This window comes from Phaenicophaeus curvirostris, chromosome 4, assembly GCF_032191515.1.
Source record: "Phaenicophaeus curvirostris isolate KB17595 chromosome 4, BPBGC_Pcur_1.0, whole genome shotgun sequence".
NCBI classification, from domain to species: Eukaryota; Metazoa; Chordata; class Aves; order Cuculiformes; family Cuculidae; genus Phaenicophaeus; species Phaenicophaeus curvirostris.
Genome location: NC_091395.1, coordinates 30,208,385 through 30,231,831, shown reverse-complemented (window position 1 = coordinate 30,231,831; position 23,447 = coordinate 30,208,385). Strand labels below are relative to the sequence as shown.

The following is a 23,447-nucleotide window of genomic DNA, read 5'->3' as shown; positions in this document are numbered from 1 at the left end:
GAAAGATTAATTAAAAATAGGATATGTACTATAGGAGGAAGCATTTCGTAGTCTGAACCTCTTGGCATCTTTATCCCAAGCAAAGAATACAGATCTAGGAACTCAGGAAGCCCTTCAGAAAGGAAAACGAAAAAGAAAACACTGGGCAGAGAGGCAACCTCAGCCTGAAATGGCAGTAAATCCGTACTACTGTAAGACTGCATGGAAGTTACACAGAGATTACCTGCTCAGTGGAGATCTAGGGCATTTGCCTCTTAGCCTGACAATCCTAACTTGTTTCAAACTCTTCACAGCTTCTTCTAGTTTTAGCAAATGGAGCAGACTCCTCAGCTGCTGTTAAGCAATGCTGTGCCTGGAGGGTTTATTTATTGCATGTAAAGCTATCTCTGGATTTGATTTAACTCCAAGGTTAAGTTCAGGCAAAATCACCTCTCAGCAAACAGTCTCAATCTGATTGTCATTTCCTTTTTGTGATCTTTTTCCTGTTTCTTGGAATTACTACTTGTTTATGAAAAATGGAGACCAGTTAACAGCAAGGCTGCCGTGTCCTTACACAAAGCTTTTGTATTTCAGGAATATGATACAGTCAGCACAATGAGCTGTTTTCCTTCCTTTTCTGATTTCCTACTTGGTAAATATGTGGATGCCTGCTAAATATGAGTGAAATGTTGTAGATGCTTTTTGTAAATGTGAGTGAAAAATAACTTCAATTAAATGGGCAGCAAAACTATTGTCTAAGAAAAACATTATTTCCTCATGTCCAGTTGCTGTGACCCTAGTCATGACAGTCGTAAATTGCTGTATTTCAGGCATTATTGGATGGACATTATTTTCTGTGAAAAGAATTACTGTTGTGTTTTTAAGTCCATATACTACACCAGTGCAAATCCAAGTGGCACTGTACAATGCAGCAGTCTGTGAAATACTTGATGGGAATCTGAAGATAACCATGGGCATTACTTGAGATGTCTATGTGAAGATTGTGTTTAACATTTCCTTAGCAATAAGTAGAACTTTTTGTGAAAGGTTTTTTCAGTTCCCACCTAACAGTCTAGATTTGACTTCAAAGGACTGTATGGGATTGTCTTTCCAGAGCACTGCTAGTAGTTCCTGGCAAAGAAAAGGTTCATTTTCTAAAACTTTCTTATTTAACCAAAGCAAGAGAAAGCAAAACTGTATGTCTTGGGAATGCTTTGTGTTCGTAATTTCTCATGGCAATATTTAATTTTTATGTGGCCTGAATATTCTTCACCGCAAACTGCTATGGCAACATATAGTAGTTGTACAATTACACTTGGTAGTTACTGTCTCAGAGCTCAGCAGCAGTGGACTGGTAGATTTCTCCCTATTGGCTGAGCATGATTTGATCAGCTCATACATAGTCAGGAAGAGAGGCAAGAACATCCTCAGCAAGGGTGATCTGCGAAACCATCTGTTTTATATAATTCGTGTTTCTTGCAATACAAATCTTACAACTTAGATATCCTAGAATTGAGTTATTTATGGGCAAGGACAAGTTCTGGAAGTGGTTTGGATAACATTTAAAATCTTTCATCACCAGTAGCCAGACTCTCCTGCAGTGGGTGTGATGCATCTGGATGCGTAATGCCATAGACAGAACAGTCCAATGTGTACACCAGCAATACAAAATCTGTGGGTTTGTATGATCAAGGATAAATCAGTTCTGTCCAAAAAGAGCAGCCTTCTGTGCCTGCACTAGCAGAATGAACCCAAAGCACAGATTTGCCTGAACCAGCAGGAAAATCACTACTTCTTTTGTCACACCAAAAGAAGGAAATAACATTGGATATGCTAGTATTGTCTCTTCCAAGATTTGCTGTTTGTTTCTGAAAGGCTCCTGCAGTATTGTCAGCTCCAATCCTCTTGGCACAGTCTCATTCTTAGTGAAGATTAATTAGCTGATTGAAAATATTTCTTTAATCACATGATTGCAGACTGTCTAATTTTGTTGACAGGAGTCTCTTGGACTTTACAGTCATAGATGTTCAGACATACCAATCTTTTAATGGTTCTCATAATGTTTCTTGACTGAGGTGCTCCAAAGAAGGTAGATTTGTAAAATCTTTCATCTTGTTACATGTACGTGTCCCCTGAAACAAGCAGAATTCAGCATTTATAGGTAATTCTGAGTATCTTGGAGGCTAGCTGAGGGCATGCTGTGTTCAGTCAAAGAGAGGGGCTGAACTACTAAAAGGTTTGAACGTCATGGACAAGATCTGAAGCTAGTCTTCAAGAAGAACCTCAGGAGAAATTCCGCTGGCTTTAAGAATTGACAAGGAGACTTTCCAAAATACTGAAAACTTGGGAAGTGTCAGTGTAATGACATTGCAATTGAGCTTGCTGATTTTCCTCCCTCTCTATCACAGGGCAGTATTCAGCTTGTGTCAGTTCCCCATGCCAGAATGGAGGAACCTGTATCAACAGCAGAGAGCACTTTATTTGTGCTTGTCGCCACCCCTTTGGAGGAGTCAACTGCAGTATGAAGCTGGTGAATGACAATTCTCTGAGCGTAGGTAAGTAAAGAATGCAATATGCTAGCAGTATGGGCTTTGCCCCAGGGCCTAATTAGAGAGCATTTGCTGGTCAAAGGTCTCAAATTGCACTTTAATGAGTGCCAACTCAAGTAGCAGTGTCCAGTGTTTTGGTGCTGAAGATATCAATCCCCAAGGGTGACTCACGATCTCTTTCTTTAATATGACCAGATGATGGGATTAAATTGCTCTAGGGCCAGCCATAAAACTCCCTTCTGAATTGTGCAGAGTGGCAGGGTGTGCAATAGATGTATTTGAATGTGATGTCATGGAATTCAAAGGGGGAGGTAAAATCACATCACTGGGGAATACTGGCTTCAGCATAGCCGTAAATGTTCTATAAATATCAGTAGCTACCATGATGTGTGGGTCTATGGCCTTAAGGAATTAATTTAGGCATACCTCTGATTTTCATCAGCAAAGGATGCATCCCTTAAAAATATATTTCAAAAAAGAAAAGGAGAAACAGTTCTTATTCAATCCAGAGAACAAATAAATAATTTACATCCAGGCAACATGGAATATGAATTTTATGCAGCTTTCAGCAGCCATTTGGCTGATTCTCACTCACGACAGCATACAAATACTGAATAAAATCATTCGTACAGTGGCAGGGAATCATAGTGTGCAGGCTCAACTTGAAGAGAAAAGCATATACTTTTATTCCCTCATTTAACATCAGGAGTGCTAATCCTCTTCAGTGTTTGTCTAAGATTTGTGGAAAAAAAATCTTGGCTTCAGCACACACAGATGAACAATGAAAGAGATCCTGGGGTAGGAAAAATGCGGGGGTGGAGAAAGAAGAAAAATAGCAGCTCCCTCAATAATAACATAGTATAGATAAATATAAAGTTCTCTTGCTTTTTTTAAAATTGTTCTTTTCTGGGTACTCCTAGCTCTAATTGTGAAGAAAATTACTTTTTATACAATGCAGAAAAACTCTGTGTTTATGCAGAAATACTATGCTTCAGTTGCTCAAGTTACTAGATTATGTGAATCCAGAAAAGCAGCTTGTGATCTTCTGGCTGCTCAGAGTTGCCTTTCTACAATGTAGCGTTACTTGAAATTATTCTTTATATCTTTCCAGATTTTTCAAAAGGATCATACAGATATGCACCTATGGTGGCCTTTTTTGCCTCTCATACGTATGGAATGACGACTCCAGGACCCATCAGATTTAACAATCTGGATGTCAACTATGGAGCTTCATTTGCCCCAGCAACTGGGAAGTTCCATGTTCCATATCTGGGGGTCTATGTTTTTGAATATACCATCGAATCATTTAGTCCACGTGTCTCTGGCTATCTGGTCATTGATGGAATAGATAAACTCACTTTTCAAGCTGAAAATATTAATAGTAACAAGTACACTGACAGAGTAATTACTGGAAATGCTTTATTAGAGTTAAATTATGGTCAAGAAGTCTGGCTCAGATTGGCAACTGGCTCCATACCAGCCAAGTATCCACCGGTAACTACCTTTAGTGGATACCTGTTGTATCGTACCTAAGTCAGTAAGAAATGTAAATAGTTACTGTTTAATGAAGCAACCTGCATGTGAATTAATCTTTGCCTTTAAATCTTTGTTTCTTTAGCATCAGTAAGTTTCTCAAAGTAACCAATGTGTTGGTGTTTGAAGTGCTGATTTTCCAAGAAGCTGCTTGGTTGTAGCCACGTCTACACATACAAGTAGAGTCCACAGGTAGGAAATGGGAGCAAAATAGCATCTTTATTATGTAAGCATGACTGGGAAGCACAAATCTAATCGTGTTCTCCATCTACAGTGCGTAAACATACTTACACCTGGTACCTGAGAATCAGTTCTCAAGAGAAACCAGAGCTGGTTTTGATTGTTCCTTTACAACATGAGTGCAAGCCAAAGGTGATGGACAGATATTGATGACTCAGATGCTGGGTTGCTACTTAGCTCATTGTATCAAGTGATAATCCTTTGTATGTATTATATTTGGAAAAAATATATTTCTTTTTCATTTTGCCTGACATTATTCACCATATGCCTTAATATGTCAGATTTTATTGAGTCATGATTTTTTATGTAAGAAGTATGGTAACATGCTTTTTTATCTAGCAAGAAAACAAACTCAAAGTGGAATAGTTAAAAGCTGCGTACTGATACCTTCAGATTAGAAATAAGTTGCTTATGTTTATCAGTGAATATAAACAGCCATGCGAAAAAAAATTGTAGTGGATTTGGTGGTGTTGCTTGAAGCACTTAAACCACAGCTGTTTTTTCCCCTAGGTGAGATGTTTTTGAGCAAATGCAGTTTTATTGGCTTCACATAGATTTTAGCATGTAAACTTTGGCCTGTAAAGTACACAAGTTTAAGTTAGATAATCTACTTTCTAAGTTAGAACTCTATAAATCTGTGATGTTCTTTGTTTCTCCATTATGTTCACTAACTACTGAGGGAAGATGAAATTAACTTCAGCCTGAATAAGCCAGAATGTGATTTGATTTCTAAACACCAATCCAATAAAAGAAAGTGGGTTTAGTTCATGCCATGACTGCCTGAAAAAAAATAAACCCTCAGATTTGCATCCTTATCAGTTGCAAAGTCCCAGATTACTGCAGTGTCTTGATATCCCATTAACTGATGTGACTGGCCAGGTTTGTTTCTGGTTATTACTTTTATTAATGCTAAGTCATCAGGCTTTACTTCTCTGTCTGTTTTTCTCCTTTCTTTTCCTTATTCTCCTAGCTAAAAAAACCCTAACTTCCTCACACTCCAAGTGTCCTTACCAATTAATGCCAGGTTTGTTCTCATCAGTACCTCCCCAGTATGTGTCAGGCAGGTTTTTCTCTGCACAATCTTGTTTATGGCTCCTTTGACCAGCTACCCTTAAAGGAGCAGACACTCTCCTTCCATGGCCGTTATACTCAGATATCATTAATCAGCATGCTCCAGTGATCTATGACAAAGCATGAAAGCCCACAATGTTTTGAAGCTCCCTGAATTATTTTGTTTTCCACTTCAGGAACTTTTCTTGAAAACACCTGAGAATCTCCAGCTCTCTTCTTATTATTACTTAATATACCCTACTAGACCTCAAGATGAATGTGCATGAAATGAATGAATTCTCCCATAATGTATGTGGCTAAGAGATTTCAGAGAATCTTTCCTCAGGTACATACAATTACACTCTGTTGTTCAAAAGTGAAATGCTTGTTCTTCACCAGGAGCATTGGTACTGAAGAGTGTCTGTGAGTGCATGCTTGTGTGCATTGGCTACCTGAGCTACAAGAAGTCTGCAGCACTGAACAGCATTCTTCCAGTTTCAGGGGGAGCATCCTACCGGGGCTTATACCTAAGGACAGCAATTGAGAACTGATAAAGCTTTTCATCCAATCCCATTTTCTGAGGACCTAAATTCACTAATTAGTTGCTAAGAGATCTTGAAAACATAAGTAGTTATTAAAATATCCTGTGTTTCCTCAAAGGATCAGAAAAAAACAGCTACTACTCCAAGGGTCAACTGCAAATCTTGCTGACAGGTTGAGATGTCAGAAATCCTTTGTTCTTTTTACCTGATAGGTTCTTAATGTGCCATGAACTATGAACGAGTGTGCTATAAACCTTCCTCCTGTCACATATTATATTTTTCTGTAAACACTCAAAATTCTTGATACAGCACTAACTCAGCCTACCCTATCATTGAATTTTATCAGATCTGTGACTACAAACCCCAATACCTCCTTGTATGATTTTGTCACTTTAATGTGTTTATCCCTCTTTATTCCTGCTGTGGCTATAGCTAAATGGCATGAAAATTACTCTGTAGATGAAATTTAAATGACCCACAAGAGACTGCATCTCTGTTTTAATGTGACTTTCTTTTCCCTTTCTGCCCTTGTCTCTAAATTCTTCAAGCTGGGTCCTCATCTTCACAGGCACTGTTTTCTCCCAGCAGCCAGATACTTTCTATATTCTTGTACTGGTTCTCTTTCCTCTTTTCTTTTCTTTTTTTTCTCACAAAACTCCACATTCCTTGGGGTAGAATAAGATTTCTGATTAAAATTACATCTGTAGGAGTAACACGTAGAAAAATAATTTCCCTGATAGTAAATACTACTGAAGCTAATTCTCGTTATACTATTTAAAATCTGAAAGAAATAATATTTTTTTAAAATAATAAATGTACACTTCCCTTCTTATGCTATTCGAATGTTTTCTTGGATGTAGTAAAAGTAGTTATTCTTGGATTTGCCTGTTAAAAAATGAAATGCAGGTTCTTCACCGTGAAGATACATTGGCCACTGAGGATTATTTGTGGGCCCGTGATTGTGTGCCTGAGCTACCTGGACTAATAATGCAAACAATACTGAAAAATAACTGAGGATCAATAAAATCAGTCAGCCTACCCATTATTCAGAATAGACAGCAATCAGTCTGAAATCCCAGGAGAACGTTTTAGGCATCAACCAGAAAGGGTGGTTCCTGAGGCACCTTGTCAACCTTCTGCTTTCATATTCGCACTCTGATTTGCATTTCCTAATGATAGCAGGCAGCAAATCTGAACCTTCATCTCTACTCACAGCCCTTGTGAGGGACCACAAAGCCATCCTGAGGCTTTGTACTTCAGAGTGAGTGATATTCCCTTTCTTTGGGTAACTCAATAACCATGGCAACATTTTGTCTGGTTTGGCTTTGACAAGCCCATCCAATTTACTCCGGAGCTTACATTATCATTTCCTCACCTATATCAACCAAGTTATCACTGAAATGCATTCCCCAGCCCCTCATATACTTAGCATTCATACTGAGATCAGTGGTTTATTTTTCTCACATACCTTTATTAGCAGAATAGCCAGCACAACCCTGCTTCACTCCTGCTCATGCCAAATTTCCCTGCTAACATGTGCCTGCCTGATGCTGACTTATGGGTATTATCATCTTACCATACGTCTGTGATATTTCTGTTAAAAAAAATATTTTTTTCTATATAATCACATCTACACTGGCAGCAAGCGAGATTAAAGCCATCATTTCTGAATTCAGACATTGACCTGAATGCATCTGCTAGAAGGAACACTGCAGCTAAAACCCACCAAAATCTGTGGGTATCTGGTGACTACGTACCTTTGACAGTGGGATAATGAGTGCTTCAATGCAGTTGCAAAGCTGAATCTTCCTAGCAGTTAAATTAGGGCAGGTGAGCATAAGAGTACAAAAGAATGCAAAACAAAATAATAATAATAAAAAAAAATAACAAACCACTTTTGAAATTTCCAAAGCAACAATATACAAAAATATATATCAGGACTTTGCACATTTTTCACTGATGGCTACTCCTGGGATGCAGAAACAATTGCCAAGCAACTTCATGGATTTCATTAACCCCTTCAGGCCATGATGTATCACAGAGTTAGCAAGGTCCATATTTTCTCATCTACTTCTAATTTGCTTAATTCATACTTCTTCATATGCTCCGCTGACTGCTAGAAATCCTGAGCACTACACTCCTGTTTCCATGCTAGAGTGTTACCAAACACAGAAGGTGGGAATCTTCTTTAGTTATTGCAGAAGAAGTTTTTGTCCTTAACAAATCTTCCTGGTGTAATCACGTTTTCAGCAGAGTTCTATAAAAAGTACAAGTATTTATCACCACTTCATGTTTAAAATATAGAGTAGAAGCCTCATTGTAGTATTTTCTATTTGCAAAGCTGCCACTCTCCCTTTTTGTGTGATAGCAGTACTGGCAGAAGAGTTGTCAGGAGTGAGATATAATGAGACACTGCCTTTAACTGAGACTCCAGTCAAGAATGCTTGGTAAGAAAACTTTATAAGCAAGCTGCTTCCTAGCTGAAGTTGCTATAGATAGGTTACAGCTGACTCACTGGCTCATAATGAACTTCCTTGCCCTGCTTCCCCACAAACAGAAATCTGTGGTGGCTGCTAGCTGAAAACAGTCTTCTGCATTCACGTATTCCATGTAAACAAACTGAAGTGTTTCTGAAAATATTTATAGTCGTGCTTGCTGGTGAGGATTCTTATCTTAGAAAATGTAAATTGCAAACAAACCAGACCATGACTGTTTACAAACTGTGTACAAGTACTTCCAGAAAGCTTGCTATTCAGATTGGTGGGAGCTGGGAGATGCCATATAAGTGATCTGAAGTGCCCAGAAGTTCTTTATAAATATCAAAAGCCTTTTGAAAGCTCTTTGAACCCATTATTGGAAAGCAGGGTATCTCACATCCACACAGATTTAGTGTGATGAAGGCTTGTCTGCCTCAAACAGAATCACACATTTGACACTAAATATCTGCTAGAGCATTTTTCCTTCTTACCTATTGGCCAAGTCAAGAATGGTAATGACTAAAAAAAATTAATAAAAGTTGGACATGTTTTCCCAGAGAATTATCCTCAGCTCTGTCTGATCACTCTGACTCCTCTCTGCAAATTACCTTGGAAAGGAACAAAAAGGCGAATAAAATTCAGCCATCCATTGCTAGGCTACTTATTGCTACTTACTGAAGTGAAAAAATACACGAGGAAACTGTTCACGATTAATTCCTGACAAACAAAATGCCATTACCAGCTTATACAAGCAAGAGACAATTTTCAGGCTCAGTGTTTAGGCACATTCTGGAAGAATATAGTAGACCGCAAGTATGTGTTTTGTCAGTATCTTCTAGGGTCTAAGTTGAACACTCTTGTACCTTGGCCCCAACATCTGGACATTACTACAACTTGTTAATAGGTACATATTATCACGATATGTTTAATTCAGGAAAAACAGGAACTATGCTTGCAATAAAGGAGAGACATATCACCAAAAGTTAAAAGGCAGCTAAGGAAACCATGGAATGCTGTCAGTAATGTGTTAGATACAACCTATATCTCAGCTAGATAGTGCTAAAGGTTATCCCTTTACAAGATCAGTTACTTGTGTGAGCTAAACAGAAATATGATGAGGAACTCCTAGATTCTAGAGCAGAAGATAAAAATCTAGGTTCACCCTTCAGTTCGCCTGTGGGTTCAGTTTGCAAAGGTTCAGACATTGACTTAATAACTACTTATGGCCGTTTTCCCCAAAGGAAGTTCAGATGCATAAATAATCATGACAGAAAGGCACAGATGCACAAGCCAGGGTAATAACACAGGCCCTGTTTGTATGTAGTAAACCATAAAATAAACTTGTATCCTTCTGCTTGTTTGGCATATCTTAAGCACAGATTAAACAGAATGCAAGTTGTTTTTTATTTTATCCAGTGAACGTCTGTCTGCAAAAGTAAGCAATTGAAAGCTTTAAAGAAAATCCATAAATAACAATACATGTGCCTTCCTAAATAAGGTTGAAGACAAGAATAAATTAAAATTAAGATATTTTTATATACTTCACGAGTAAAGGAGAGTGTTCATCAAGAAACGCGATGCATAGCAGAGGGGAGCTGTATGAAAAATGAGTTTTTATAGTGGTGTCCCCTAAGGTGACTTAATTGAATTATTTCAGAATAGAAACTAACTTTCCTGCTGGACTTGTCTAGGAAACCAGTTTCCTTGATTTGCTGCATGAAGTGCATTTTCTTGTGGGACTGATAGGAAGCTTATTTGGTGCTGTTGCAATGCTACTACACGAGTACAAAGCCTCACTACAAATTTCAGTGGAGGCTGAGAGCCTGAACCACTGCTCCTAGGAAGCTCCATGTCAGGTGTAGTCAGTGCAGACTATTCAGGCTCTCACAGCATCTGTGAGTGTTCACTGTGGCTGAGCTGAACCACAGCCCTGCCTTTTCTCAGCCTTTGCTGTCTTCTACCTTGCATTTCTTTCTGTTTCTATGCTGATTTTTAAAATGACCAGGCTTCTTCTGCAGGACTTAGTATGTGATTTTTTTGTCTATAGGATAGACTTGTAGAGCTTTTTACCACTGCTGTGGAAATTTTTCATCTATGCTGAACAGAAAACCTTCCTACCTACTGAAGACAGAGAATGAATGGCAAGGCATATAGATCTGTAAAATTAGATTTGATTAAAGCATTTTAACACAAGTACAGTCTTAATGTCCACCTGAAAGCAGAAGGGAGGTACAGAATGAAGAATCATGTGAACTCTGAAACTTCCCAGGAAAGCTACTAATGGTAGCGGCAAAACTGAATCTCAGTGGATCTGAAGGGTGTGCTTGTTTTGTAACTGAGAACAGCATGATTAAGCTGGGGACATCTAGGATGTCTTGGGCAATCTCAGCTTTTATTGTGCCATCTTGAAGTATTAGATCAAAAGCGGGGTATAACTTACAAGTAGGTGTGTAACAAGCCTAACTCTGGCTAGGGCATGAGTGTATATGTAGAGAGCTTCCTTTGGTTTACAGGCACTGGCAAAAATAAACTCATTGATTGAAGTGTCTCTCTCATGTCAAATTACATGATGTGAGCTGCACACAATTCTGAATATATTTTTGCAATAACTTACTGTGAAAAAAAATGAATCCTTTTCTAAATGAGAACTGTTCAGTCAACTTTGAGCCAAGTAATATCTACTACAAAAATATTATACAATAAAATAATGAGATTACGTTAGATTAAATTTTTCAGTTAGAAATCACAAGACAGGCTTTAAAAATTGTAGCAAAACATGTCCAAAAATATTTCACTATGTACTGAGGGAAACTAAAAATAGGGAGTTGGTTTTGTCACCTTTTAGTTCTGCTGTCTGTATTGAACTCTGTATTGAATGAGGAAGGCTGTTCTTCCTGCCCACAGAAACCAGTGCTAGGGGCAGTATTGCATGGCAAAGATTTTATAAACTCAGGCTTAGGTGATTGTAGCAATGGGTAAGGCAGTGTATGCATAAAAAACAAACTGCATCTATCACTCTTTCTGATTCTATTTGTGATGGAATGGAGCTATATGGAGAAACAGCATCCCGTACTTTACTTCAGTGATGTTGAAAAGAGAAATATCTTTGACAGAAGGAAATTTATGTTTACAGCAGGCATATAAAAAGTTAAAATATCAGAGAAACAGATAAGGGAAATGTCTGACAGCACTGACAGGTTAAGAGCCAGATTCCTGCTCAAGTCAAGTTTTCTGGTAGTCTCCTGTTGTGTTTGTACTTTTCCAGATTTAGGCTGCTCTAAGATAAAATCGTGAGCCTCTTAGCCTGCACCCATGTGAATATTATGAACAGCAGTGTCTGTTTGCCATCTGTGAAGAGTATGGCCAAAACTACTGAATGCTGGCAACTTGCTTCTGAACCACCAGATGCTAGGGTAGATCACTGATTTCAGGATGAAGTGTGGCCTACAGCCAGTTAGGCTGCTGACTTTGTAAATCAGATCGCTCTTGCTTCTCAACCGTTGACTAAAATAATGATGACTAGGTAAATGGACTGTCTTGGAATAGTCTTTCATCACCGTCTAATTTGCTACTTTTCTTCTGCAGTTATTTTCAAAAGTGATGGCAATGACAGTTTAGTTATGAAGCCGCTTCTCAGCTAACATTTTTAATGAGAAATTTTTGAGTTCTGATCTTCCCCCAGCATGAGGACTATCCTCTGCAAAGCTACAGCACCATTTGTGCTTATGTGCGCTGTTGTCTCTCAAACCTGACAGAACTGATCACAGCAGTTCAGCTCTCAAGTGGTCAATACTTCTGCAGTATTTCAATCGTTCTGTAGTGAATCCCATACAGTTTCATGCTTTTAGCTTGCTTTCCTGCCAGTCCACTCCAGACACCCTGTGAAATCTCAGGGCTTAATTTTTACATCCATGCTGTTCTGAGCTTCCACATTTATTTGGAGCAGGCAGCATGCAACATAATCACCACCACGATTGTTATGCTGATGATTCCCTGCTTTATTTATTAAAAACTTGGTAATTTGCTTTCAAATCCTATTGCTCCCATAATCCAGGAGTGTAAAAAGAATTGCCTTGGGACAGCATCTTTCTCTACCACCTCAGTATTCCTTTGTGTGTTTGAGATTGTGTGTTATACGTTCTCTGACGTTTTGTCTTATGGACTTTACAATCAGGACTGGGTTCCCATGCACCTGTTAGGGTCTGGTCTGTGAACATACTATTTCAGTCACCCCTAGAAAGCTGATTCACAGGAGCCTTGAAAAATTAAACTCTCCTTTTAGGGAGCTTCCTGTCAAGGGTGCACCTGATTAGTTTTCCCTTCCCCACTTTTCTGGCAGACGTGTCTTTCTGTGACCCAGGGTCTGCAACTGACATTTCCATCTCTCTAGCCTGGGCTTTCCTGTCAGGCTCAGGGACACTCAGCTTGAGAGCAGTGTGAACAGGAACAATTTCTAGGTGGTGGGTTTCACACAGAACCAGAAAGTGCCACAAGCACCCTGAGCCAAAGATAAATGAGACACTTCTATGTTTCTCAGCATAAAACCTAGCTTCATTAGAGCTATACTTACTGTAACCAAATAGATCCTAGCTCCTAAACTGGTGTCATACACGGCTTTCTACCTTTAGATTGTAAAAAATACATTAAAATACATCAATTCTGTTTTCATCTCCTCCTGGGATCGCTTTGATGTCCAATACTTCCTTGTTGAATTGGAACCTTTGTCACAGCATTTCAAACAGTTAGCTTGAAACTATGTATTCCTCTGGAGTCTCCAAAACATTTGAAGCTAAACACTTTAAATTTCAAAGAGGCTTTGCTCAAATACATAGTTACAGAAATACTTTCACGGAAACAGATGCAATTCTTTTTAAAAATCCATTAATTTTCACCACCCCTTGCATTACAAGACTAATTCTCCTTGCAGCTAGCAGGTCTAACTGCACATTTTGAAGTCACAAAGCTTCCATCTGTTCTCCTAGGAGCTGTGAACCCAATTCCCCTGCAATTCTATCCAGATTGTTGAACTGCTATAATCTTTGAGAAAACAATGGCATATTGCTTTGTAAACTCGCTCTGATTCTCTTGTATGTTGCCAGTTTTATACAAATTGCCAGATATTCCTGCAAACCTAAAATTTTCCAAATTAAATGTCTTTATTACACGTGTCCTCACAATCCTTATGTCTGGCCATATGAACTAAGTTTGGGATTTACAGCAGGTAATTTGATTATTACTGTATTGTGCAGAGATAGAGAAGGGTAGCAATTCAAGACTTGCATAATAACCCAATGAAAACAAAAGAAAAGCATCTTGCTTTGCCTGGCCTCTCCTTTCTTTGTACCAATACCATCTAAAACAGGATTTCCCATTAAGCGGCTTGATTCTTAAGGACAGCAATTGGTTTTGAGTGTTCTGGTAAGTATAATTACATTGTCAAGGGTTCGCTTATGTTCCTCTGGTAGCCATGTGGCTCTGTTTTAGATTTCCAGTTTCTCTCTCATGTAGGATCTGTGCCCCTTAAACAGTTGTAATGTTACTACTAGTCTAATACATTCATGCTCCTGCTGTGATGAGTTGCACGCCACCTGCCCAGCACTGTAACTTAGCACTGAGCAGATAAATATGACAGACCATTCCCCAGAGGCTCCTGCTTTCTGCTTCCTAACAGGTGGCTGCACAGCAGGATCTGAGCCTGGGAATGTCACTAGAAAATGAAAGTGCAAGAGGTAAAAAAAGGAGAAACTGTGTTGAGAATGTACAATGAAAAACCCTGAAAGCCTAGGTGTGAGATGCATCCTGATAATGATGAAAGAAAGTGTGTTACCTGAGTGAGAGAAGTTAGCATTAAGGGGAATGCCTCTCAGAGAAAGGAAAGAAGGCATATGGTGAGCTGAAGGCTGCCATACTGTCAGAGGAGGGCATCTAAAGCTGGAAAGCAGCAAGCTATAGAGGAAAAGCAATGTTTGACAAGAGATATTGAAACAGAGGAGAAAAATACAGAAGAAAATTAGGATTAAGAAAAACAAGAAACACAAGGGGCTATGGGTTCACATCCTTGAGGTGCAGGATGCAGGGAAATGACTTCCACTGCCCCCACTGGCACTGGCACTCCACGGGGATGTGGAGCAGAATACAGCTATTCAGCTTTCGTAATACTTTTTTTTTTTTCCCCAGTTTGGCCACACCAGACTGTCTAGGCTATCTTTTTTATTACACTTGAGTTTGCTTGGTGTTGTTAATGTATTTCTTTCTGTTAGCTGTACTGGCTTTTTGAAGACGGGCAGGGGCATCCACCACTGAATTTATTTTTGTGTCACTCAAGCCACTCTTTCAGTAGGAAGTGCCATTTAACACAGTGCACCCTGTGCCTGAAATGAAACATTTACATCATGTTTGCTGGTTTAATGCTGTGAAGGGAGGAATGGAGAGAATCTTACAATGAGCAGAGCATGTTTTCCTATATTCATAATTTTTTTTAAGCCAGGTCAATTTCTCCTTGTGCCATTCTATGGAAGCTTATTGCAACTTGCTCCTGCTTGGTTCCTTTTGCACAGGTATATGCTATTATAGCATGTGTTACACAAAACAGGGCAGGAGAGATAAGGTAAGGCTTGGATGTGGTGGAGTGGTACAAGATGATCTTCCCTATAGAAAGCTTGAAAAACATTGAACACTGTGGGCACACAAAGGTTGTTCTGAAAAAGTGTCTCAACTCAAACGGGAAAGCTTGGTGATAAGATCAGCCTGCCTGCTCTGATTTGTCCCCTCCAATTTGCCACTTCCCTGGAAAGAGACTGTCTCTGCTCGGGGTGTGTAGGAGACCTATTCTCCATCAGGAACGTTCACACTTTATGGTGATTTCAAGGGGAGAGATGACATCACTTTAGAAGCTCAGAGTTGTCTGATCTCCTCTTCCCAGCTGTCCTGTAAAAAGGAAATCTGCCTTAGAAATCTTGAAATCAGCAAAGGAAATATGAAGACATGCTCAAGAAAGCATCAGATTGTCTGCATCAGCACTCTTCAGCTGACTTTGAAGCAGGTGAAGTGACAGGGGGGTGGAGGAAAGAGGAACTTTCACCTAATATCATAACTTAAAATTAATAGTGGTAGATATAATTCTGTTCGAATTTTTTGACTACTGTTGTTGAACCACTTTTTTTGACCACTGTTGTCAGAATAGATATTAAGAAAGTTTTCCATTTTCCTGTCTCCTGTGATATGATGCTTTGCTGACAGAAAGATTATTCGCTTTTCCAGCATGTCTGCACTGTTCATGCTTGTCACATCGTGAAGCCTTCCTGACTGTCTCTCTCTAGAAAAATGCATCTCCTTTTCTTAATTTTTCATAAGATAAATACTTTCTTTCCGTAACTCCATTGCAAAGTCATACAGGATAAGCATGGGATTAGAGATTAAAACCAAGAAGCAAAACCTCGTGTTTATCGATTGCCTAGTTGTGGTGGCATAATCTACTCAGACTCACTGTAAGGTGCAGAGGTTGCAGGAAGGGGCATCCTGCACAGATTTGGCTCATCACAGGAGGCACAAGAGTGGAGGAGAATTGGATGATTTTATCAGATTAAGAAAGAGACAGAGGAAGAAGAAAGAATCCATGTACAATTAAGGTGACCCCACAAATGCCTTTCCTCAAAAACGTCCTATTTAAAGCTGACAAACCAGTCTTTCCCTATGACTTGATTTGGGAAATTGTTTTCATGTTTAGGGTGAGAAAACTCAGGGCTCAAAAAATAGATGGTGCTTGCATAAAAAAACCATTAACTTGTTGGGTTTTTTTTTTGGTTGGGATATTATTTACCCAATTTTCTAACTCTGAGATCTTTTACCTGAAAAATTAGGGACAGAAACACATGTGGGGTGGATTGGTGGTAAACATTAACTTTGAGTAGTTGTTAAGGTTTTCATGTAAAACCTGGCTTTGTGATCTGAACCTTTAAGACAGACCTTTGTAAGACTCTTAGAAACTTAACACGGTGTTTGCTTGTACCGGAAGTCAGGTTTGTGTACCACAGCTGGTAAGTTGTGGTCTACATAAATCATGCCTTGAATAGGCTTGCTTATCCCCTTTTTTCTTTTGTCACAGTATTCATGACTGTACTTTTGCTGTTTAATATGAGTGCAACAATTATGTATTACAAAATTCAGGGCTATGGCAATAATAAAGCATCAGAAGAATCACTAGGTATGCATGAGCACTTAATCATGTGATGCTTTTATTACTGAATCTTAAGTATTCCAAGCCCAGTGCTGTATCCTGCCCAACTAATGCTTTGCACTTAAATGGAATTCACAGTTAGTAACTAATGCTGAAATAAATGTATGAATTGAGGGGTGAAGGTATTAGTTTATATACAGTCATTTGTCTTCCGATAGCATGAGCAAAGCTTAAGTCAGATACAGTTAAATGAACTGAATCTTTAACACTGCCTTTTGAACTGCTTGAATTAACAAAATCAATCCTCATAAATTAAACTATCATTGATCTATGGTACAATCAAGTTCTATAATCAAAATATGTTATTGGTGCGTGGAGCATAACCGTACTTGTTCCAACACTGGATTTTAACCACTGCCGGTTAACTGCTCCTGCCATGTTGTCTAAGGCTCCCATCTGGCTTAGGAGATGTTAACATTACGATACAGTATTTATTTTCCATTTTTCAATTTAGGCTGACATCTCCGCAAATGGCAGGCAACCCTGCTGAATGCAAACCAATTTGAGGCAGTGGTTCTTTCATTTTTTTCCCTTTGTCATTTTTGCAGAGCTGGGAACAGCAACCAAGCCACTTAATTTACAAAGGAAATTCACACAGAATAATAACCCTCTGGAAGAAGAAAGGCAGAAAGAATATCATGTAAAAGAAAATGAATTTGACATGATAAATGACATGCGTGCACTCCCAGTGTGCCCTGTGAGTGCTCAAAGGAGCCAATATCAGCTATTGTATATTGGCCAATTAGACCTACACAAAAAAGGTGCTATTTAAGGGCACCGCACTGTGGGTTGTAATGAGGAGGCTGTGGATGGGAATTCTCTCTTTTACATTCTCAATAAAGGTAAAGAGAGGGGGAGTGGCACCATGTTGGGCTACCAACACTTGATGTTTGAGCAGGAATATGGCGATTGTCACAAAGTGCTTGGCAGTGGAGTGGGTAAGAGATCCCTCTAGGAGCTCCTAGCACTCCAGGTGGACAAGTGCTACATGCATCTGACCAGAAGCAGTAACAGAAATAAGACGCTGCTCTCTGTCACCATGATTAAATTAAGAGAGACATAGTTCCATGTTCCCAGTTTGCTGTAGGTTTCTCGCTCCTGACTGAGATTTCAGAATAATTATTTGATTGGCCTCTTACGTTGACTGCAACACTCCTTCCCCGACCAGCTAGCTTCCAGGCCATTCAAGTGCATGCCCAGTAGTCCAGCCTCCACCTGTGTGGACTTTGAGTTGTATAAATTCCTAGTTGTCATTAATTCACTCACAACCATCTGTACACCTACTACTTTCCCACTGTGATTTGGAAATCCTGAGTGAAACCAGTCACCTTGGAACAAGCTCTGAATCTGTGCAGGTACTGATACCTGAGTTACAATGCAGATACTAAATAGGCAGCATTCAGTGGTTCCCCAGTGGAACCAGTTTGTCATGCACCTTTAATTCTGAACTGTTTGCAACATTTTTGCTCTTGTTACTTTTCATTTCTATTTGTTCCTGCTCTTTGTTTGGGACCACTGGTGTCCCTGCTTACCTCAGCAGCTGTATTTCCCGCTTCAGTTGCATCACTTTGTCTTTCCCAAGATACTTCTTAAGGAGTTAGAAGAGGCAAGGGAAGCTTTATTTACACAAAGGCAACTACTCTTGTAATGCCAGGGTGTTTCAAGTGTAGGATACTAACACTAAATTTTAACCATCCTACCTACAATCTGCCTGGCCTTCAGTAACAGATGGATGAGAGCCCAAGTGTTACACTGTCCTTCCTGTAGCGACTAGCCCTGCCTTTCAGCCGGGTGATTACTTTGTGTTGGCTGTCTGAGGTACAGCTGCATTAACACTCTCAGCAAGAGAGAAAAAAATAGATAAAATCCAGGTCCTCCTCTGTTCTTCTTACACCGCACAGGGACCAGGGAGCCTCAAGCTGATCCTACCCAGAGAAGTGGAAAGCCTCCCATGTTTTAGGAGGACCAGCCAGAGAAATACGTGCAATTTATACATGCTGCTAGTATTTCAGCCAGGAATCTGAAGCTGAGTTGGTTTTTGGCACAGGTTTAATGGTAATTACTAATTACAATTAACAGTTATTGTCTGCTAAGTGCTGACAGATATGTAAGGAGACAGTGCCACACCCAAGCATGATAAGAATCAAATAAATCAGCAGTGGCTGCCAATAATTTTGATCCCAGGTGTTAAACTGCAGCTGAAGTACAGATAGGGTCTTGATGAAGATCCTGCAAATAGTGCTTGGTTAGCATTGTTGTGATGTGGGAGACAGAAAAGCTCCTCAGCTTTCTCTTTCTCTTTCTCCTCAGCTAAGGTAATTTTGGAGTGCGTAACAGAAATAAAATGTGATTTCACAAAGAGTTGACTCTTTGGATTCTGACTCTGAGAATGGATTCAGGGAAATAGACAAGCTAACTAATAAAGTGAGCTTTTTCTCTTAGCATTTCATATTATATCAATTACATGAATGAAAATAGTACAGGACTGAAGCCGGCAAAAATGCTTGTCTTGGTATTTTTCTAAGAGTTCTGATTTGTGGGGTTTTTTTTGGTTTTGTTTTGTGGTTTTTTCTACTTAAGGTACAGTTTAGTGCTGTGAATCCTCTTTAAAAAGGATAGAAAAATACTAGCCAGCTATAAAGTAAGCAGTATGGCAATATCAGTGTAAGCATCAAGATAATTCTTAGACTATCATAAGCCACTAAATGACTTGTTACATAGCAGCTTGGACTGTTATGTAAATAACCACAGTGATACTTGGTGCTTCGTCAGGGTAAAGCCTTCTAAATATTCCCTGCACTTCTGAATTACAATCCAGATTGCTCCATGTAGTTGCTTCTAAATGAAAATGAATGTATTTACCCCTGAACTGCTGTCCTACTGCTGGTGTTCATTTCTCTCACTCTCAGATTCTCTGTTTCTCTCGGGTGTCTAATAGTGAGATTAGTATATTGACAGATACACTCAAGTATGATGCAATTTACTAGAGCTGATGGGGAAATGTTCTCAGACATACACTTGCAAAATATAGCTGTCATAACTTTCATGATTGCTGTTTTTGAGAACTGCACTTCTCTGGGAGTGCTGAGAGAAAATTTTCCCTTCCATTCCTTCCTCTGCTTATTGTAATAGATATTTTCAGAACTGACCAGTGAACTGTAAAGCTGAACAAACTCCTCAGCATTTCATACAGTAGAAGAGAAACATCAGAGAAGTAGAATTTGTAACAAAGCTAAAATAAATTATAGCACAGATACCTTGCTAAGGTGAATTTTTACTCCAGATGTTCAATATCAGAGCCAAAAAAACTCCTCAGATCAAGGCTTTTATATCCCCCTATTGCAATGCTTTGGGAATTAGACTTTAAACAAAGTGATATGATGGATAGACATCTGAAATTCTCATTTGAATGGATTCCTGTAAATGCAGAGTGATGTTTAGTGAGTTGAATATCCTGAGTTCCATTAACGGTAGAGTGTAGAATCACTGTGGATGTACACAGCAGAACTCGAACCTGAAGGTGCACAAGTCCATGTGACCTGGTGAGATGCATTTGTGGGTTCTGAGGGAATTGGCAGGTGAAATTACTAAGCTAATATCTACTGTATTTGAGAAGTTGTGGCAGTCTGGTCAAGTTCCCACTGACAGGAAAAGGGGAAATATAACTCTCGTTTCTGAAAAAGGGAAAAAGGAAGATCCAGGGAACTACAGGATGGTCAGTCTCAGCTCTCTGCCTGGCAAGATCATGGAGCATTTCCTTCTGGGAACTATGCAAAGAGACATGGAAAATAAGTAGTTAGTTGGTGGTAAGGCTAGCATGACTTAACTAAGGGCAAATTGTGTCTGACAAATTTGATGGCTTTCTACAATGGGACTACAGCTCTAGTAGATAAGGGAAGAGTAAATGACATAATCTACCTGAACTTGTGCAAATTATTCAACACTATCCTGCATGACATTCTTGTCTCTAAGTTGGAGAGACACGGATTTGCCATATGGACCACTTGGTAGATAAGGAATTGTCTGAATGGTTGCACTCAAAGAGTTGTAGTCAACAGCTCAATGTCCAAGTAAAGACCAGTGACGAGTGGTGTTCCATGGGGGTCAGTATTGGGACTGGCACTGTTTAACGTCTTTGTTGGCATCATGGGCAGAGAGATTGAGGGTAGTTTCAGCAAGTTTGCCGGTGACGTCAAGCTGTGAGGCATGGCTGACACGCTAGAGGGAAGGAATGCCAGTGAATGGACCGGCTTGAGAAGTGGGCCTGTGAGAACCTCATGAAGTTCAACGAGGCCGGGGCAAGGTCCTGCACCTGACATGGAGCAATTCTGAGCACAAATATAGATTGGGCAGAGAATAGCCCTGAAGAGAAGGACTTGGGGGTGCTGGTGGATAAGAAGCTCAACACGAGCTGGCCATGTGCACTTGCTGCCCAGAGAACCAGCTGTATCCTGGGCTGCAGCAGCAGCTCAAAGGAGGTGATTCTCCTCTTGTAATCTGCTCTTGTGAGACCACACCTGGAGTACTGTTCTTGAGTCCTCAGCACAGGAAGGACATAGATCTGTTACAGCAAGTTGTAGTATACCACAGGAAGAACCAATCTGTCTCAACATCACACCTAACCTGAAGATCCCACTGCCCAGACAACAGCGCATGGACTGTAGCGCTGAACAGGACAAGTTTGCAGGGTCCACCCTGATAATGGATACAGCTACCAGACAAAACAGCTCTTAGGAGCTGGACATGCCTGAACAGATACATGTTTTTGGTGAGAAAATAAGGGGTGGAGTTAGTGAAATAAGCCTATTAGCAAGTCATAACCCCAGGCCTATTAGGGGATGAAGCAAGGGTAAGGTTTGCTGAATATTATCCCACCACACTGAGCATTGGAATGATGGGACACCACAGCACTGGGGGTGGGGTTAGCTGTCTTTCTCTCTCTTTTTTTTGCTTCTCTTTCCTCTTTTGATGCATGCCTCATAACCAAATAAACAGTGGCAAATGAACTCAGTTGAGTCCTGTGTTAGAGTATCCAAGCTAAATGTACCTACATCTTTATGGCATGTATCGCAAGGCCAGCGGGCTGAGAGAGCTGGGCTTCTTCAGCCTAGAGAAACAAAGGCTCAGAAGGCTCTGGGGAGATTTCATAGCAGCCTTCTAGTATTTAAAGGGAACCTAAAGGAAGGGTGGGGAGAGGGTCTTTATCAGCAAGTGTAGTGATAGGGCAAGGGGGAACAGTTTTAAGCTGAAAGAGGCAAGATTAGATTAAATATTAGGAAGACTTTTTTTCCTGGGAGGGTAGTGAGGCACAAGAACAGGTTTCCCAGAGAAGTTGCAGGTGCCCCACGCCTGGAGGTGTTCAAGGCCAAGTTGGATGGAGCTTTGAGCAACCCCATCCAGTGGCAGGTGTTCCTGCCCATGGTAGGGGAGTTAGAACTAGATGATCTTTAAGGTCCCTTCAGACTCAGACTGTTCTATGATTCTATGAACATCTTTCTGTGTGCAAAGTACAGCAGATTAATGGTGTACCCAAAAACTTAAGGGTTTAGTCAAAAGCCAGACCAGGCATTTCCCCGCTGTGTTACAACTTAGACTATTAATTGACAACCTTATTGTGGATTTGACTTCGTTACAGTTTTGAGGCTACAGAGCATCATACACTTAAGGTATAGTGAGGTGCATGGTCTTTTACTATTAGCTTGCTGCTTTCTAGTACTAATAACTTTTTGCCATTCGATTTTATGGTAGCTACAGCTTTTCTTCTGAAAGTTGAGGTGGGCAATTTCACATTTATAAAAACGGTGTAGTACTGCCTAAGGTTTTAGGAAATGCCATGGCAACATATAATTTTGTCTCATTATAGACGTTCAGCTTGAATATGTACTGCCCCCCCTTATAAAATTTTTTTAATAGTGGAATCACTGCTAATGAACAAAGCCTGTAGATACTAGTTTTCCTAGACTTGGAGTGTAATCAGGTGGGAAGGTCTAGAGGATTCCAGCTCATCAGGGTCTCACTGGAACTGTCAGTGTGTTTTTCTACTCTGAGCTCCTACAGACATGAGCATAGACAGAGGGGCCAGAACTGCAGCAGTTCAGACATTAAATTGACAAGAATCATCTTTCTGTCCTTTTAGTATTTCCCTATGAAACAACCCAATTTGTTTCATTTGAAGGTAATTAGGTAAAAAACTCACCGGTACAAAATGAAGATAATAATCTCTGAAAGCTTTTCAAAGAGCTGAGTATAGAGCTGGCAACTCCTGTACTTGAAAAAATGATATAAGAAACTACTGGCTGTAGCTGCCTGGATGACCTTTCAGTAAAGTTAAGTCACATAAAACTCTCTCAACAGTTCAGGGAAAGGAAAGTTCATATTTCACAGCAACGTCATGAACAGAAGAGATTCCAAAGCTCTGATGTGATTTCTTCTCTGCGAGTCCTCTTTTTACAGGTGACATAACCCTCTGGAGCAGCTTCTAGGCACTTTAAAACTTCTGGTCTAATTTCCCACAGCTTTCTGCTTTCTCCCATTTCTGCCAAGAGAAGAAGTTGTGAGCCATTTTAGAACAGCTCAACTGGTAACACTTCGTGCCCACTTTGTTCTGGTGACCAAGTTTTGGAGGTTGGTGGAATTTAATGCACAGGCAATAGCATGCAAACCATCAGACATTCAAAGAATGATCTGGTAGATCAGTACTGGGGCTGCTCTAATGAAGAATGCAAGATGAGGACATCTTTTTGCAACTGAGTTTGGGAGTGAAGCTGGATGATCTGTGGCATCCAGCTGCAAAACAAGAGTCATGTAAATTGGTTGGGTTCCTTGAATTCATGCTTGGATG

General features: G+C 39.9%; 1 protein-coding gene across 2 annotated transcripts in view; it reads left to right on the top strand.

The window, feature by feature from the left end:
* The window catches only part of MMRN1 (multimerin 1), a 47,543-nt gene extending 42,996 nt beyond the window's left edge, over nucleotides 1-4,547 (top strand). For both annotated transcript variants that reach the window (XM_069855627.1, XM_069855626.1), the window contains exons 7-8: nucleotides 2,388-2,534; nucleotides 3,640-4,547. In XM_069855627.1, the coding sequence (XP_069711728.1) occupies nucleotides 2,388-2,534; nucleotides 3,640-4,061 (569 nt within the window). In that variant the 3' untranslated portion in view covers nucleotides 4,062-4,547. The remainder of the gene's footprint in view (nucleotides 1-2,387; nucleotides 2,535-3,639) is intronic.
* Nucleotides 4,548-23,447: the final 18,900 nt, after the last annotated feature.